General features: G+C 43.1%; 1 protein-coding gene across 3 annotated transcripts in view; it reads left to right on the top strand.

The window, feature by feature from the left end:
• dachs (unconventional myosin-IXb-like dachs) overlaps positions 1-13,035 on the top strand; it is a 35,131-nt gene extending 22,096 nt beyond the window's left edge. Inside the window, exons 2-17 of one of the 3 annotated variants that reach the window (XM_025303949.1) lie at positions 962-1,318; positions 2,108-2,394; positions 4,665-4,836; positions 4,909-5,081; positions 5,430-5,589; positions 5,710-5,826; positions 6,049-6,284; positions 6,941-7,130; positions 7,534-7,811; positions 8,145-8,334; positions 8,534-8,705; positions 9,039-9,250; positions 9,434-9,696; positions 9,956-10,228; positions 10,553-10,652; positions 10,880-13,035. In XM_025303949.1, the coding sequence (XP_025159734.1) occupies positions 962-1,318; positions 2,108-2,394; positions 4,665-4,836; positions 4,909-5,081; positions 5,430-5,589; positions 5,710-5,826; positions 6,049-6,284; positions 6,941-7,130; positions 7,534-7,811; positions 8,145-8,334; positions 8,534-8,705; positions 9,039-9,250; positions 9,434-9,696; positions 9,956-10,228; positions 10,553-10,652; positions 10,880-11,034 (3,335 nt within the window). In that variant the 3' untranslated portion in view covers positions 11,035-13,035. Of the gene's footprint in view, positions 1-961; positions 1,319-2,107; positions 2,395-4,664; positions 4,837-4,908; positions 5,082-5,429; positions 5,590-5,709; positions 5,827-6,048; positions 6,285-6,940; positions 7,131-7,533; positions 7,812-8,144; positions 8,335-8,533; positions 8,706-9,038; positions 9,251-9,433; positions 9,697-9,955; positions 10,229-10,552; positions 10,653-10,876 lie in introns of all 3 variants that reach the window. The other 2 variants (XM_011141661.3, XM_011141662.3) reach the window with 2 other exon arrangements.
• Positions 13,036-19,701: the final 6,666 nt, after the last annotated feature.

Here is a 19,701-nt window from a genome sequence, read left to right as displayed (position 1 = left end):
GTAAAGAAATAGTGGCTCCTCCCTCAATTTTAATTACGGGTTTAATTTTGATTTTAATTGTTTTCCAATTCAGCCTTTTTTCAATGACACGCTTAACCTTGATCTGATTTGCACTCTTTCGAGAAGTCTTTCCTGCAAAAGTTAATATCTCCGAAGACACCTGTCGGCAGTATCTCGGCGAGGTCATACTCAACGACCATAACGCATTGGTCGGTCGCGTGGTACGTGACTACAATCGACTGCAGGAGTGCTCGGTTTCCCTCGGGCGACGAAGAGAAATCTCGAGGTCCATGGAGAGCGCAGCCTCCTTCATTTCAACTTATCCGCCATTGTATCTTAGATTAACGGTACCCGAAGAGCTGCGCGCGGCCGCTCGAGAGACGCGTACAAGCGCGACGGATAAAAAGAATAATGAGAGATGAAGTCGAGAACACGTTGAACCAGAAAGAATGTGTCACAAATGGAGAACGTGTCCAGTGAACTCTACACATATCCTCCTGCGGTTGCTGAAACGACCTCTCTTTAATTATCGAGCGATAGCCAAATATCTCAAAAAGAAAAAAGAGACAAGATACCAAGACACTTCTTCTAAAGAAAATACCTAACAATACATTAATTAGGATATCGAGTACCAAGTGAAAAATACCCATGACTCATTGAGTCACAATATTTATAACTTAATATGAATCATCAAGTTGGAAAGGAATCACGAACATATTCTCCCCGTTTTCAGGAACAAAAGGCGTTCGTTTAAGATACCTCTAACGTCCAATACAAAATTCATTCGTCTTATTGTATTACAGTATCTTTAATCTCTTCCCTTTGATGCCATGGCCAGATTATGCACAAGGTATAATGCCTAGAGGTGCACGAGACTAATCGTCACAGACTATAGCATTACTGCGTTCAACTCTATCGACGGCATCCCGTCTGAAGGAAGACCCTTGCTTGATTCTTACAGATGCTTCCTCATCGAACGAAGCGGTGCACCTACAGCAACGCCTACGGAGCCTCAGCACGGAACTGGTGACCCTAAGGAACCGGCTGCACGTGAGCCAACCGGCAAATGCATCAGGACCGGCGAGCGGCACCTCCGGGCCCCTGTCAAAGAGCCCGGAAAAAAGCGGCGCACCCTCCTCGCCCGCACCGGCGGTACCTCCGAGGACCACCCTGCCTCCCGGTGGCGGCGTATCTCACGGGATCGGTCATCCCGCGGGTCACACGCTAACAGCTTCCGCAATTGTTCATCCGCACGTCAATCATGCCGGCACAAATACGCTCGGTCACAACTCGACCGCAACAAATAATTTAATATCTGGTTAGTGCGCAGGAATCTCTGTCCGTTACACAGCCTCCAGTATTCCGGGATTAGTGCTGCCGGTTTTAATCGAGTCATTTCTATATTCGAATATTTCTCCGGTGTTTCCCTCCAATTCCTGGATATCACCTGGCTATTGGGATACCGCCCGAATTAATCAAGCACCTGAGTGCTCAAAAGTAAAAATCGCCAGTAATTCTCACGGAAAAAAAGCATTAAAATATGGAGTGTTCGCACTGAATTGCTCGAATTTCTATCAAATTTGAGTATTAAGATTTATATAGCCACATTTCAAAATAAATTCACAACAGAGTAAAACACTCAATATTTATTAATTAAGTGTTTTTTCCATAAGGGAACACTCAGGCGAAATACCCGCCTGCTATCTGCTATTGATTTCCGCGGCAGTCTGATTTAGTTATTTTCTTTGTCTAAATATTCCGACTAGAGTGTCTGAATAATAAACGAGTATCTGGCTACGCTGATGTGACAACATCATCTGGAATTTCCTTACGCGGCATTTTCGGCCATCTGACAGGACGACTTTTCCAGAATTCTAAAGATAACGACGATGGTGTCCTGCGATAATCCGATATTCATCGGTCAAGTATTCCCGGTCGTGTCGGTCATGAAATCACTGCTATTCGGCATGTTTAGAATAGCACAGGTGTGATTCCTGCCTGTTCCTCGCACGTATTGCTCCATGAAGCTCGAGTGAAGCATTTCGTGCGTTTCACGAGATAGATAACGATTTGTCGGGAGACGCTCTAGATTTGTCAACCTGTTCAGATCTAGATCCCTCGAAACGGCACAACGGAGTACCTGACGACGGGATAGTATCGTGTGTGACGGCATTGGGATGTCTCCGGTCGCCGCCGATTTCCAGCATCATCGCCGACGTGAAGAACGCGAAGAGCAATCAAGCCCAGCACCGATGCCTCCCGAAAGCCAGCGCACCTTCCTCCGGCCCTGCGACCTCCACGGCCTTGGACGACCTCATTCATCTACCCGGACCTCTCACAGAAGACGCGGTGCTCAAGTGTCTACAAGCTCGCTTCTGCGCCAAGCAATATCATGTAAGACCAACTTGCTTTCGTCTGGAGCGAATGAGCGGCCTGAAGTTCCCTGAAACGCAGGAATCTTCAGACACTTCCTTCGCGTCCTTCGCGCATAACAAGATCCTTGAGAGCGCCGAGCTCTGACAGGTTGGAGCGTTTCGGCCTGCCGGAGCATCGGACATTCGAATTGGCGACACGAAAATCGCGTTCAGTGAATCAGGCGATTATTAAATATATCGCTGAATATATCGCGAGAAATATGGGTCTACGTGCGAAAGAGCGTGAGAGCCGCCATTGCACAGTCGCAAAAGTCGCAACTTCCCGTTGCAGCTGATCTTAGAATCCCAAGGTGCGCGAGCACGTCCCGAGGAAGCTAACGTTCATGAGAGTCGCGTGTGCACAGAGATGCAGGCGTGCAGCCACGCACGAATAACGCGACTGTGCCGGAGCGGAATGCAAAGAGGCGGCTTCGAGTCGCATTCAGAAGTGTACGGTGCGGCGCGCCGTCGCTGCACCGGTGTTGGTGCCCGCAATAACGCAAATACACAGTACAGCGCGCCTGATACACGCCGCCATTAAGAATTCACCCTGTCCCTCGGCCGGTTCGTGCGTGCCACCCTGCCACAGGAAACCCACGCACAGGTGGTACGCTCGCATTCCGACGGTGTGGCCTCGGTCACGCCGACTTTAATTTTCATGCATTTCCTATCATGCGCTATATACGGCTAACCGCATCAATTTTAACGCGCGGAACGTCCATCGCGCGCGTTTCCTCCTAATGATAATATCGCCGTTACCTTCGTAACGAAACGTTCGATTTTGGCCAGCGCGGTTGTCGAATGAGGTGCTTCGAAATGGGCGGAAGCTCTCGGAGGATTATCGGCGTTAATATTGAGGAGAGAATTGTACAAAGAGGCGTGAGAGAATATGACGAGATTTATATCGAACTCGTGTTGTCGGTATTTTGCTAATTCAGGCTGCTAGTTCAGGCTTCTAGTTCGAAGCTCGTTAGTGAAGTCCCGTAATTATGGACGAACCTTCGTGTTCGTCACAATGGATTATCCCAACTATCGTTATCTATCGTTCTATCACCAGGATGGGCAGCTCCCCGCAATAGGCTATCGACTTTTTATACGAAACGACCAGTACTTCAGCGACGGCTCCTCGTTTAGACGGCCTATCGAGAAACTCCTGATTTCTCCGTGTTTTAGGTACTTCGAGCGAGCGAGGACCTTTTTCCTCGCCGGTTACGCTTGATTGGATATCTCCTTTCGACCGCAAGAAGCAAGCTGATCATATACTTACGCAAGTTCATTATGCAATCTATCAGACTTGAACTTCGACATTTGAATAGAACCTGCAGAATTTATCGATCGACCTCTGATCAACGAAGGGTTCGGTTTGTGAATGATGAATGAATCATAAATTCGGAAATTGCAAATTCCCCCGAGTAACGCAGGCTCGAAGAATGTTCTTAAATCGATGCGCTGCGATTGCGATTATTTATCAACTAATTATCAACTGCCAACGCAGATCGCGGAATGAGAAAATTGCGGCTGTAAGACTCGAGAACATGTCAAGTCCGAGGACTTTGATGAGACTTCGCCGCCGACTTTCGCGCAATTTCCTCGTATTAAGCGACCGCACGCACTTCACAAGTTAATAGCTGGCATAATTATTTACCTGTGAACGTAGCAGGAGATAGTTCCCTTCGTCATCGATGACGCTCTCATTATGTCGGCATGCATGCAGCTGCGTGATCTGTTTACAGCTCGCACACGCAAATTCCGACCACCGTCTTTCCTCCACCTGTAGGTCCTACAGGGCCCGCCAAAAGACTGGTTCTACCCCCTTCCTTCGTTCCCGCCAATCTGCTCCACACTTTGGGACGCTTTTATCCCTTTTTCGTCGACCCGTCCTGCTTTCTTCGGTGGCATTCTAATATCAACGAAGAGATTTGAGCCACAAATTGGAAAGTTGTATAATTAAGTGGAAAAAAGTGGATTTTGAGAAATGATAGATCTTGTAGAGCAGTAGAGTGCGTAAGAATTGGAAAATAAAAATAATCATTAAATTAGAAATTAATTTGAGGAATAAATTATCGATTGACAGGGAAAAATTAATTGAACAGACTTTGGAAAATACGAGAATACTTCAAAACACTGTTGTCCTGAAATTAATGCATTATTAACGAGAATAATGATAGTGATTACAAGGATAACGGTGTCACAAGAAATGCTCATTGCAAGACTAGTCCATTCACAAGAGAAACGTAACTATTGCCACAGACGAACGTAGGTCCCATACTGGTCTGCGTAAATCCATACACGGACGTTGGGAATCCGTTGACCTTAACGAGCACCAGGACAGTGCCATTGACACCCCAGCTGAACAAGGTCGTTCAGGAAGCTGTGAGGCAGCAATCGGAGACCGGGTATCCGCAAGCAATCATCCTTTCCGGTAAGATTCCCAATGGACTCTTTCTCCTCTTCCGTTCTTCAGGAATGCAGATTTCTGGAACTTCTTCTACAGGGACGAGCGGTTCCGGAAAAACGTACGCTTCAATGCTGTTACTTAGGCAACTCTTCGACGTCGCCGGCGGCGGACCGGAAACGGACGCTTTCAAACATCTAGCGGCAGCCTTCACGGTTCTCAGATCCTTGGGCTCAGCGAAAACCGCTACGAACTCGGAGAGCTCGAGGATAGTAAGTGCTCCGCTTAAAAATGCATGAGATAGAAATAGAAGGAAAAAGAAAAAAGGGGAGAAATGAGAGAGAGAGAGAGAGAGAGAGAGAGAGAGAGAGAGAGAGAGAAATAGATAGAGAAGTGAGAACTCGTACGCGATCTGTGTGATAAATTCTGTGCTCAGCTATGCATAAACATAGAATTTAATATCCGATAATTGGGCAACCCGAAAAAAACACACGCACTAATGACACACATTAGAATTTAAAATATTACGAGTAGCAATATAATAATAAAAAAATATTGTAATATAATATGTATAACAGTAACAGCGACAACACATGATGTCAAATTATCTTTATCTTTAGGGTCACTTCATCGAGGTTCAAGTGACGGATGGTGCTTTGTACAGAACGAAAATACATTGTTACTTCTTAGACCAAACGAGAGTGATCAGACCATTGTCAGACGAGAAAAACTATCACATATTTTATCAAATGTTGGCTGGATTATCTCACGACGAGCGAGGTAAGGAACATGCTGCATTCGTAATATCCACTTGAAACGGATACTGTTATTAAGATAATTAATGTAATAAAAATAATTGATAATGACTCATTAAATAATAAATCAATTACCTTTACATAGTCAAATTGAATCTGGAGGGGTACAATCTCAAAAATTTGAAATATCTCCAACATGGCGACACGCGGCAGGACGAAACTGAGGATGCCATTCGGTTTCAAGCATGGAAAGCTTGTTTAGGTATGCGCATCCCTCGGAATGCAGAAAGTCATAATGTAAAATTTTCTTCTTCTCAATTTTAATGAATGAGCATAAAAATACATCCGGATATTCGGGTTGAGAACTTTTTATAGTATAATATTTAACTAAAGCACCGTAAAGAAAACATTACACTACGTTGCATTAATTGCCATGACATTTTCAAGCTAATACTATGGCCCTTGGGCCTTCATCTTTCCGTAGGTGTTCTCGGTATTCCGTTTCTGGACGTTGTGAGGGTACTAGCGGCGGTACTCATCCTCGGAAACGTCGGTTTCACAGACGGTCCAGGCGTGGAAGTAGGTGTGATTGGTGAGAACGAGTTATCCTCCGTAGCTGCACTCCTGGGAGTTCCTCCGCCAGCTTTGTTACGAGGACTCACGTCGAGGACTCACAACGCGCGTGGCCAACTCGTTAAATCTGTCTGCGACGCCAACATGGTACTGCTATCAGACTTTACTGATAAAACGGAGCAGTGATGAGCAATCCCCCATGTTGTGCAAATTCGGATTCACAGGTCAAGAAACTCCCTTCGATCTTAGAATTCCTAAAACATTACAGACATTGGCCCTTGGAACGCTACATCCGTTAGATTGTAAGATTTTGGATTCTCCAGATTCGTGGGTAAATCATTCCTTTGCGTAAGATATTAGTCCTACGCTCTTCGTCATATTGAGTATAAGTGTTTCGATTTCTGTGTTTTAACTCTGAAATTTTTTAAGGATTGATTCATCGAATTTTAATACGCCAACTTTTTTCAAAAAAATCATTTGTCTCTAAATTTCTTGAGTCCTCAGATAAAGTATTAAAACTATAAGACACTTCAATTTTTATTCTAAAATTTTTAACACTTTAATATTTTATTCTAAAATTTTTAACACTTTAACACTTTATTCTAAAATTTTTAACACTTAATTCCAAATGCCCAAATTCATTTTCTATACAATTTAGTTCTCTCAGTGAGGCGTAGTAAAAATATAAAATAATCGCACGTTTCTATCAATTTGAATTAGACCGTGATGAAAGATTGCTCTCCACTGTATAATCAAATACTATATAATATAGAAAACGTGCTGAAAAGTGTTTGTTTATGCAGTCTAACATGACCAGGGATTCGCTGGCAAAAGCACTCTATTGCCGTACCGTAGCCACAATAGTAAGACGGGCTAACAGCTTGAAGAGACTCGGCTCCACTCTCGGCACCCTCTCGTCGGATTCCAACGAATCTGTTCATAATCAAGCCGAGGTTACTAGCCAACACGCCTCCACCATTGGTAGCTCAGCGGGTGAGTCTTTCTCAAAGCAACAGTTGCAACGCTAATTGTAAACCACAAAAATCTAAAGAATGTTTGGTGTATATATTGAATTGAATATAATTGCCGTCGTAATTTCGCTACGCCATATTATCAAAGCAAATCGGGACAATTATTATTGCACATAATTATAATTAAGTAATAAAATATCGGATGACAATCGATATTAAATAATCGCAACTAAATATAAAGCAATTCAATGTTGATCTTTTGAGAAAATCAAGCTTGATGAATAAGTTGTTTTAGAGAATCCAAGCTTGATGAATAAGTCAAATTTTCTTCGCTAATCACGTCTCGTTTCGTAGACGCGATACGTATGATATTTTTTGGAAGTAGTGAGGGAGACAAAAGGAAATGGTTTTCTTGGGACTTGCAGGGGGGACAGGATCTAGAAGCATGACCGCATTGAATAATGCCGTGCGACATGCCACAGACGGTTTCATCGGCATCCTGGACATGTTCGGGTTCGAGGACCCTAAGCCGAGCCAGCTGGAGCACCTTTGCATCAATCTCTGTGCGGAGACGATGCAGCACTTCTATAACACGCACATATTCAAAAGCTCCATTGAGAGTTGCCGTGACGAAGGTATCCCATGTGACGTCGAAGTTGACTACGTCGACAACGTGCCATGTATTGATCTCATTTCTTCTTTGGTGAGTTTGAAGTCTCTTATATCGAAGACGTATTGGAAAGAAATGATATCTACGACCCAGCGGGAATTGTGTTTGTTCTCAATCAATAATTGAACGTATATGCAGAGCCATTTTTCAACATCATTTCTGCGAGATACATCGCTCGTTGAAAATTGAGAAGTATTATTATGTCGCGGTAAAAAAAAAAAAAAAAAGATAATGAGAGAGAATTCCAAGTTTGTGAAGTCGAGCTTTGAATATGACGAGAACCGGCTCTCTTCAGCTTGGTCATCGGACTATTCTATAGTTTGTGGAGCGTGTTTAATAGGCTTGTTGTGCGATTCTGATTTACAGCGCACCGGGTTGCTAAGTATGTTAGATGTGGAAGGTTCTATACACGGGACTGCCGAAAGTTATGTCGCCAAAGTAAAGGTGCAGCACAAGCAGAATCCCCGGCTGTTCGAGCCAAGAACAGTCGACTGCAGATCCTTTGGCATTCAGCACTTCGCGGGAAGAGTCACTTACGACGCCTCGGATTTCCTGGGTATGTGAGGCATCCCGCATGAAGTTTCTCAATTCAAAAATGCCATTGAGTCGGACTTGTGCACGTGAATAATCAATTAATTCGTTAGTGGGATGCATTAATATCAGATGGGATTGGCCAAGACAATTTCATGGTCGGATTAAATCCGTAACTGCTCTCTTGCGACTAATTAAATTACAGACGATTCTCTATTTCGCAGACACGAACAAAGACGTTGTCCCCGACGATCTGGTGGCGGTCTTCTACAAGCACGCTTGCAGTTTCGGCTTCGCCACGCATTTATTCGGTAGCGAGCTGAAAGCATTGTACGCGAGCGACACCGTCCCAAGGGGCGTCAGTTTTCGAATATCGCCGACTTCACATACCGATCTGTGAGTCACCGACAAATTAACGATAAAACAAATTTCTAAACAAAACGATTATTCTCCAGCTCTAACAAATCTTAATAAATCTTTTTCTTGATTAATCGTCATCGCTTTAGCAAGTTTGTTAAAATTGAGGAAAATTCAAGATGAAGAAAGAAAAAAAAGACGCAGGGAGTCTCCGAATCTGTTGGAAAAGAATTGAGTCAATTAATTGCCGTGTTGTAGCGATAATTCGAACAATATATCATAAACGCTTCTTTGAATAATTGGCTATTAAATCGATCATGAGATATGAACACGAAGCACAAGGAAAGGTAAAGTAAAAGCTGTTCTCCGCAGTACAAACGGGGACGTGCCAATATCGACGTTGACGCAGGATTTTCACACGAGATTAGATAATCTCCTGAGAACTCTGGTCCATGCCAGACCGCACTTTGTTAGGTGTATCAGAAGCAATGGCACCGAGACACCGATGCATCTTGACAGAGGTGTCACAATGCGCCAAATACGCTCGCTGCAGGTCCTGGAGACAGTGAATCTCATGGCAGGAGGTGAACTAATACCCGAAATACTTTTGCCACTTTATTAGAACATTTGCGATGGTTAGGAAAATCTCGGTCAATGAGCAAATTCTTGTTGAAAACACGTAGGATAATTATATGAATATGCATGCAACACCGTAATGTTTAAGCGCGATAAAGTCCTGGGGGTAATATTTATGGCAACTCACGCAGGATACCCGCACAGGATGCGATTTAAGGCCTTCAACGCGAGATATAGGCTAATCGCGCCCTTCAAGCAGCTGCGCCGCGCCGAGGAACAGGCTGTCGAGGACACGAAATTGATTTTGCAGAACGCGCAGCAGCTGAAGAGCAAATTCGGCGCGAGCACGAGCTGGGCCCTGGGTAAGCGTCATATTTTCCTCAGCGAAGGTATCAGGCAGCAGCTTGAGAACTTACGGGCGGAAACACGAAGAAAAGCCGCCATAATAATACAGGTAGGTACATTCATTCTTTTTAACCACCCATCTCGATTCCTTAGAATTTCTTCTTTACAGTATCATTCTAAAAATTATTCGAAATTTTTCAATACGATTCTTATTATAATTGTTTCTACTTTCGTAGCATTAATAGCCGAGTACTCGAGTGCTTGAATATTGCCGCGAATATACAAATATTGAATTGCAATAGTTTCCATATCTAGAAAACTGGCGCGAAAAATAATCGAAAACTAGATTTACTTTAATGTTTTTGCAGGCTACGTGGCGAGGTTGGCGAGTGCGAAGAGGATGGCCTTTGCGAAGGACAAATCTAGGGGTGACTTCCGGCATTGGTCAAAAGAAACCTCAGCAACCAACTACCGGCAACACCGGAACCGTTCAAAGAAATGTCGCTGCCGGCACGGTAACCGGAACTAACACTCGTCCAAGACCGCAACCAATCGCTGGCACACCTCCCCCCGACCCTTCGGAGAAATGCGCAGACCAAAAAATGATCCAGCAGACCTGTTCCCTCTTCGGACTAGATCTGGTTAGTAGCTAGATATTACTTTTTCATAAGAAGAAAATGCAGCAGTTTCAAAAGAAATACGAAAGATGTATTTAAAAATCCTAAATTGCGAAGCGAATTTTTATAGAATCTGTGGTGACTTTTGATTTGACTATTGAGTTTCATATTAACAGATGTAAAATATTTTACGAAAAACAAACGGAATGTTTCAAACAAGATATTTTTATAGCACTTTAAAATTAAAGTTAATTTTGGCAAAATATCAACGACACGGTATTTCTGCCACGATGATGTTGAAAATAAAAACTTTGGAATATATCCAACTGCAATCCTTCTATCGTGCAGGAGCGGCCGCCACCTGTTCCGCCTAGCAGATCTTACACCGTGACCGGAAACACAAAGCTTGGTTACCCACAAACCAGGATTATGAAAATGCCTTTCCCAGGTAGAGAATGTCACAGAAAACAATCTATTTTGCAGGCACATAATGTTAATGAAAAACAGAAACAACATTCACGCATACGTAGAAAAAGGATTATCTAACTTTAGACCTCTTCTTGCAAAAAAAATGCATACTTCAAGGATCAAGATAAAATTTCATCGTTAATATTTATTTATCTGTTTTTCGACGCATATATTTCTTAATATGATCTAATAAATATCTTTCAGAAGAAGGCGAAGGCGAGGTGGTCCTTTTGAAAGGAGAGACAGTTTTAGTTGTAGGTGCGTCACCCAGACGAGGCCATCTTCTCGTAGAACACAACAATACTACATTGCATGTGCCGTATCAATTCATGGAATTGAAACCTTGTAACATTAATGTGTAATAATACAGTAATATTTATTCGGCTCCACGCTCTTTTAGGAGAACAGATTGTAATATCGTTTCCCTTATTTGATGTTGGAAAATTTACATACGGGTGAAGGGGGAGATCTTCACAAAGACGTTTTGTACAGAAGCTGTCATATCAGCAAACTAGCTTTGTTGTTTCTGAAAAAAAATTTAGATATTAATTTTTATTTTCCAAACGTAAAATTTAAAAAACGTAAAATTTAAAAAAAGCTGCATTTACAAATAAATCGTACGCGCGCGATTTAAATCCCAAAACAGTCAGCCCCTTGTGCATTAACACAAGTTCGAAACAATATAAAAAATAGCTCGAGTGTCTATTTATTTATCAGCTGATCCATTTCGAAATAAATCAAGGCAGGAGTCAAGAAGCCATCGGCAAACTGTAGCAATTTCCATTGTCAATTAATTTAGCGAGGAGGTAGTCTAGTAATTTTTTCTCGTAAGAAAAATAAGTTTGATCCGCGCGGTTAGCTGATGAAACAACAAAGTTGAGCGCTTTCTGGAGCAGTCTGTAGAACTCGACGATGCTGTACTCTTTCCGCACGAAGTTGCTTGGTCTCGATCATCTCTGTGTCGTCTCCCGTCAGCCAATTAATTGCCATAAGACCGTCCCGGAGTACGCTGGCAAAAGTTAGGGTAGGTGATTAGTATTAAGAGAGCGCCAGCGGCATCACTCGCGGTGGAGTCAGCTCTAAAGGACAGTGAACTTCGTCCTCTAATTAATTACACCTCCCGTTAAGCGAGCTTAACGCGGAAGTCACCGCAGCCGTGCTTATCGCTCGTTTCAGACACGGCATACTGACTCACCCTAAGCTACGTTCGTCTTCCATGTAGATAAGATGCCTGCGAAGAAGTCTAGAGTGCCTGGCAGAAAGAGTGTAAGTCAAAAATTCGACAGCGGTAGCTTAAAGTTAAGCGAAATGGTCAACGATCGCCAGTTGATCGCGATACGATGTATAAATAACGTGTACAGCTTTTTCATGTTAGATGAATTTACCGAACGGTAATTTGACGTTTTTGATGCATCGTATTGTGTCTGAGAGCTGACGATCGGTTTCTCAATTTCTTTTTTCCGATATAGATTGATCCAACTGGTCCGTCCAGCGGTATCTCTAACAATATCTCTAACAATATCTCAGACTATCGGTTTAACGCGAACGTATTTTTCCTGTCTTGCTGAGAACGAATCCGTTGAAAAATTTAAAAGCTCAGAATTCGCGATTTACATTTCTCTTATCGTGTACTCTAGAAGTGTTTTGAAAATAGCGGACATCGATATGTGCATTCGAAGCAGGTTACGGATTACGTGTAACTTACGTTATATAGAATAGTGTAACGCACGGCATGGTAGAAGATGGTATTACTATAATACTTCGTACCAACAGTATTCGCTCGCGTTCATCTTGAATTCTTAGTGCCAATTAGAGAATGTTGTCACAATAATATATCTGTACTATAAGATTTACGCTAGTTCGTAAGTAAGCATGTAGTAGTGGTACTGGACGTCACTGTCATCGTAGAGAAATCTCCGCTTTGTAGATACACGGCACTCGTTCGCTCGTCGATCCTAAGAATCCCGAAGTCCGAAGGATAAGTCCAAAATTTACGTCGAATACTTTAATCTAGATCTCTCGAGAAGCGCGCGAGAGCTGTATATACGTAAAGGTCCAACCGCGTGAAGCGTGGTTCCAGATACCAGAGCAATATAATGCACATATATATGTATATATATATATATGTGTGTGTGTGTGTGTGTGTGTATGTATATATATATATATATATATATATATGTATATAAATATTTGACAACTGTAAGCGTCGACAAATGTAAGGATCAAGTATACGTACCTTTGTGACAAAAGGGCAATTATCGCTGCTTGTCATTGAATGTTCCTTTCTCTTCTGATTTTCCCTCGCCGTTATCCTTCGATTAAAATAAACGTCCCCATCCGTCAACATCTTGTACATTTTTACAAACTTTCAATGGAGAATAAAACGTATTGGATTTAAGGTATAAATTTGTTATGGATTTAATATTAAGTCCGGCCAGTTTCAGCTGTCGGGCTCAAAATATTTTGACCGACAAAATCGATTCTGCGAAGAGAAACCTCTTCTCTGTTTGTGGAGATGAAGATTTGATGCTTTCGATGGGTGACCGCTAAATGACGATGAGCAGTTGAGGAATTCGCCGGGAAGCTCTCAGATCCGCGGAATGCATAAGTATGTGGCGCGATCGCGTACCGCGTGTTACGAAAGAATGGAGAACATCTAAGAAACTGGGAGGTCTTTCCGGGATCCTGCGTGTGTTTTGAGCTCACCTGTATGCCGGAATGCACTGGCTTTGACGTGCAACGCTAAACACGTACCGCGGAATTCATCTCGTCGACCGAGAGAGCTTCGCTAGCGAGGCGCGAGATAGAGAAGAAACGCTGCTTTTCTCCTCCACGAGTGGCGTTCTTACGTAAACAGACCTTTAAGCTGGCCTTGCGGCGCTGACGTTGACGTGAGCTAGGCATTTACAGAAACTGGCAAAACCCGAGCCCCCGACGATCGCACTTGCATACCTACAGCAACAGTTAGGGCCTGAAGACATACGAGAGCGAGAGGAAAACTGCGCAACTAAAGAATGTGTGAAATTGCCCGCCGGAACACCTTTCTTGTCCAGAAGTTGAACGGTCGAATAAAGAAAGAAATTACTTCGCGTGCATATCGCAGGCACTGGAATTGCACTGGGATCGCGGTGTAATTAAGGCTGGCTACTACGAGTATATGCAAAGATACATCTGTGAATAATAATATCGCGCCCGCAGAATCGGGATTGACCTCGGTAGATGGTCATTCCTTCAACTCCCGGGTCGGAAAAGCGTCGAAAGTCACTTCTGAACGATGCGGTAGATGAACGGAACGCGCCGCGCCGCGTCGTGTCCCGAGCGAGAAAGGGAAGACGGGAATTTCGCGGCGAGCGAGGGAGCAAAGCCAGGGACGAGGAACGAGGTCGTGTATCTCACGTCGAGGGAGCTAAGCGCGGAACACGTACGACGCAGATACGTGTTCCTCGCTCTGTGAAAGCTACGGAGATAACGATATTGAATCGCAATGCCCCGGACATCGCCGTTCGACCGTCGCGATCCGCTCGAATGCGTTCGACTGACCCGCTTGCTACATCGCTGGGGGAATCCCCCGAAGTCCTCGCAGACCGAGGGCCACAACGACCGACCTTAACACCCTAGGTGTACCGTAGAACGGGAAATCAATTGAAGACACAGATAAGGCGATCCGAGAGAGGACAACACATTTCCCAACGTTCATCATGCGTATTCTCTCATTTGCTTCCTCCAGAGAGTTCGCCAAGACCCTTTCTCTACGGCACGTACTGTGAAAATGAGGAAGCCTTAAGGACGCAGTAGGAACTGCCAAGCGGGCGGAAATGGCCGGTTTGTAGCCTCTTGTCAAAATTAATCAAACTTATATAACAGCACCTTATATTTCCGACGGACGTTGCATCAGACTGGGAGAAATGAAGGAACATTCTCGTCCTTGTCCAACATATTTTTTTCCGAGAACTCGACGGAACTCCGGTGGAAATAGGTTAATTACTTGAATGATCGATAGTGTGTCAAATCGCGCTGAAGTTTTTTTCCGAGATCTGCCGGGGTGTTTCCCGTACATTTCCCCGCAAGCATCTGCGAAGAGAGGGCGAGGACGAAGCGACTGTTATACTGCCATTGTAATCTAATTTGATCATTTTCGTGTAACACTCGAAAGCATCTCGACGGTCGCGCTCTATTTCGCATCTAGCGCAATAGAGCGCGATAGTTACGCAACTGCAACGGACAGATTAAGTTGTGCAATGGGCACGGCGGAGGCAGGTGCATCGTCTCTCGCCTTTAATAACCAATCCGTACAGCCGTCAGAGCTTTCGAACTTGCCACAAAAGCTCAGTTGTTCCGCGAGAACGTCGGGAGACGTAAGAATGAATTCGCGGATCGATAAGCGTCCGCGATTCTCTCGCGGGCTCCCGCCAATCGAAAACCGCGATGCATAATATCGCGAATATTAAATTTCTCCCCGTCTGTCCTCTTTGTCCCCCCCTTCCCCCTCCTGCGCCACCTCTTTCCGTCCTTCGTTCCGTTCCTGCTTCTCCCCCTGGCTTCTCCGCCTCTTCGCTTCCCACGCGTTCGCCGTCGCCACCGCCTTTTGCCCGGAACGCTTTCTTTAATATATCCTCGGGAAATATCGGCAATAATCGTTTGAGCTTTAGCATTTCGCGAATGCCGGCTGGTCCGTGTTGATAAGTGAGACGTCGTGCGAACTCCGCTGAAAGACTGCAGGGTTTTTGTGTTCGCTGGAAAATAGTGGAAATATTTCGTCTCCTCTTGTGCGAGAGGACGAGGGAAGATTGACTGCGACTGAAATGCCTCCTTAATCCTTTCTCGAACTCGAACGTATGTTGTTTGAACAACCGATCCCACGCGTCATGATCGGGTAAGTCGCGAGACGAATAAATTGGAAACATTTCGTTACGTTCACGAAGAATAAGGATTGGCAATTAGCCGCTCAAAATAGCTACCATCGGGACAAAAGTCCGGGAAAAGTCAATACGCGATTTCATCGTAACGGATAATTCCGCCGTCTCGTAGCGGACTGACGAGTGGAAGAATCTCGTTAAATTCGCACTCGGACTGCGAAAAGTTGATCAATGCGATATACGCGGCGGAATATAAAAGCTGAGCGTAAAAGAGTTAATTCCGTGCGCGGCAAATAGCCAGCGGGCGAGCAGCGAACGCATGTCGGGACGCCGGGCGTGCCGCAAGGCGATTGCGTCGGGACGCCGAAGGACGATAGACGGCCGATTGAAATGCAAATGGCGGCGGTCGACGTTATTTCGGCGTGTACGTGCCCCGGCAAGCGCGCTTGTTTCAAATTCGATCGCGCCCTTTCCCTCTGGGTGCCGAGAGACACGCGAACAAGCGGCGTCGTTACAAAAATCCCGCTATCAGGCCGCAACCAACACCGACGTCGCCGTCGGTGTCGCCGTCACGCGCGGATAAGCCGTAATTTCAATTACGTCAAAGCGCGCGCACGCGCCGCCATTTTATAGCCGCGACGGCTTGATCTGCAGGATGAGGGTTAATGACGCGGAGGATTAAAGAGCTGGCCCGGGCGAAGCACGCGCGAAAGAGGAAACGTTGTTGGGAGGAAAGAGGAACAGGACGATGCGGGGAGATTAGCGCGTCCTTTGTTCCTCGCGAGATGTTATGCGCGCGAAGTGAAATCGAGGTCCTCAGACGAGGCCCTCACCGAACATTCTCTGCTTATGGTCAAATTTCAGCGATCTTATCACATTGTATTTTCCTCGGGCATTCTGCGTTGCAAGGAACGCTGCAAGGAGTGCATATCTCCTCTCGTCGTTCGCATATTTTTATCAATTTTTTATAAAATTAATTATACACGACGTGTCAGCGTGACTTTCCAGTGTTAAATGTATAAGAAATCAGAATAAAATTTGCTTAAAGTGGAAAATCAAAACGAAACTTCCTTAACCCTTTCGATATGGCTATATCCTTTGCGAGTATGTTTCCGCTGTACGGATACTAGAGTCGCGAATAAGATTCTATTGTACGGGCCAGTTACAACGTATGTTTTACCGTGGAATACATTTGATATTCGGTAAAATGATATAAATTTAGAGATAAATTGTTCATAAAGGATGAGATATTACAATGTAATATATTTTAAATTATTCAGACTTAAAAAATTGTTTAATAATATAATTTCGACGATGGGTGACTATAATCATCCGTAGTATCAAAAGGATTAAAGTAAATTACTCGGAGTTACTCAGAGAGAGAGACAGAGAGAGAGAGAGAGAGAGAGAGAGAGAGAGAGAGAGAAGGCAGTGTTTTCATGTTCAGTGATTAATGTTCTTTGAAGCTTGACGTATTGATTTTCATAATTTTACATATTTTTCTCCGTAATTAGGTTCATCAAAAAATGTTAATTATAGACATTCGAGGAATCGGTTTGTGCTTGTCATGTTTAACATCAATACATGTCGTCATAGAGCGTACATTGTGAGGATTCGCGAATTTATTTTAGAATTTTGCAGTGGGCGATATTTCAACAGCCGAGCACTCCGATAAACTTTTGTAGCGCAAAGCACGATATGGCAGTATCGCGACCCTCATAACGCAGCGGCAATTGACAAAGCTATTGCTCGAAAATTCGCCGCCATATTTGACGAATACGCGTCACATCTCCGATCGTTTTTATCGGCTTCGACTTTTTTTTGCTGGACGCCGCGCACAATCGACCGAGCACAATGATAATTCACGCTATTCGATGATGTGTGCGACGGCCGAAAGACAGACAGATAACGTGGAGCACCATTCAACAACGTCCGTTGTTGGTTAGTAATCGCAAAAAACGCTTTTGCAAAATCCTTTTCAAATCCGCACCCAGCATCGTTCCATACAATTGCACTATGCGGAAGAATTCACTTCTCGCGAGTGAAAAAGAGTTTTCTTTCATTCTATTTCTTGCGGCTTTGAAAATTAGCTTCGGTAAAAAATTACTCTATGATAAAATGTTCGCAGCGAATGTGAGGTTCCTCTAACGAGAGCTCGATAATAGAATAACAAAAAACAGTTAACTAAACCAGCGATGGCATTCACAATTTTAGACACAAAAAGTGCCGTGGTAGAGAAACATTTTGAATATTTGTCACAAAAATTGAATTGATAACTTCAAAAAGTTCGGGGCATCCGCTTATTGCAGTTTATCATGAAGACGGACGAAATATTTTATTAACATGCGCCACCCTTCCCCGCATTCCACTCGTATAGATTTTGTGATTTCATTACTTTCTTAAAATATTTACAATGTCAATTATCGAGTTCGGCCCGTTCATCGATGATAGCAAAAACATTAATAAAGCGATTCCTTCTTCATATTTTTCCTCTCTTGATTCTGCAATTAACTGAATTCCGATTTCCCGGCTTTACAATATTTTTATAATAATTCGAATTTTCAACTTTTGTAATAAGTATTAAATTATTAAATTTTATAATAATTATAAAATACATAAGGAAGTTTTCCATTTCTCATGTATTATTTGACTTTTACCATAAGCTGATCCTAACAAAAATTTGACATTAGGTAATATAAATGATGACTTGCTCTCATCAAAATCCTTACATTCAATAAATTTATGCATAATAAAAGATATATATATAGTCTGTCGCCAGCATCGCGATATCGTACTTCCATTCTGTTCATCTTTGCGTTTCGATACATAATTTACAAGAGCGCGATTGGAGTTGGAAAGAAATTCAAAAGAATCGCGCAGCTTCGTGACTAGAAACGGCGAAAGTAGGTTTCCGCGGAGCAGAGGGTGGACGGTGGAACAAAAACTTTTGAGACTTTGTCATTTTTATCGGCAGTCCCGATATCCACGTCTCGTGATTGGCTCGCGAAACTTTTCTGATCTGTCTTCCGGTCGAGAATCTCCTCGGTTTCGCTCGCGGGGCTTACTGCACATAAATCACACGCCCCATTTAGACATTCTTTATACAGAATATATAAGAATTGATAATTCAAATTTTGGATATACTTGTAGCGTTCCTCGCAATAAGCGAAATGAACGAAATAAATGTTAATACGTGAGAAAAAGGTAAAAAAGAGCGACGTTGCAAGTTTATAAACGTTTAAAATGCGTTCGTTGTCATGATTTCTTATATATTTTCCTTTTGATAAATATTACTTAACCTTTGGACTACTCCCATATCATGATATATCGCGTGTTGACTGTTAACTGTCCAAGAGAAAATCCCTTTTCCTGAAATTGCAAATTTATAATTTTTATGTTTACTTACCTTCACACCAGCTTCCAAAATTTTCCAATTCTCCTGCATGCATACAGAATTTCGTAAAGATTCGTAATCATGGAGAAGACTAGAACGAAATAACCTTGAGAAAAATTAGATATCATCGTACAATTATAAACATTTTAATTTTAAGTTAAGAATATACTTGAGATGAGAACAAAACAATTTTTTATTCGTAAACAATTAGTTAGAAATAAGATTGACATATTGTCCGCTATATTGGACAAGAAAATATAATTTACTGTGAGAGTAATTTATATCATGAAACTCAGAGAACATAATGATGAAGCTCCAGTGTGATAAAAAAATTGTATGGAATCGGGTGAAAGAGACAACCAAAAGTTCGTTGTTCTAACCGCTCTCTTTTATTTGGTAACTCATCGATACATAAACTCATTCTAAACTTAAAGAAAGTAAAGCGAAAGTAAATCTCGTCACATATTGGTAACGACTCGCCCTAAATCATTAGAAAAATACACATTCCACGCGCGAATGAATCCGCCAACGAAATTCTCAATATCCAACTTAGTTCGTCACTGATAATCGCGTTAATAACTCGTTAACAGTTGCTTACGCATGCTTTTGCGAGTTACGCTCCATCGATCCGAAGCGGACGCTAAGTCATTTAAGCCGACATCATCAACACTCTCGTCGCCATTCTTCCCGTTGCCAAAGATTAGACCGCGTCACTATATAAAACGCGCAACTTATAAAATATCCATTGATATATTTACACAATTTATTTAATATTATAA

Source organism: Harpegnathos saltator, unplaced genomic scaffold, assembly GCF_003227715.2.
Source record: "Harpegnathos saltator strain DR-91 unplaced genomic scaffold, Hsal_v8.6 scaffold58, whole genome shotgun sequence".
Lineage (NCBI taxonomy): Eukaryota > Metazoa > Arthropoda > Insecta > Hymenoptera > Formicidae > Harpegnathos > Harpegnathos saltator.
This window is presented reverse-complemented; position numbering and strand designations above follow the sequence as displayed.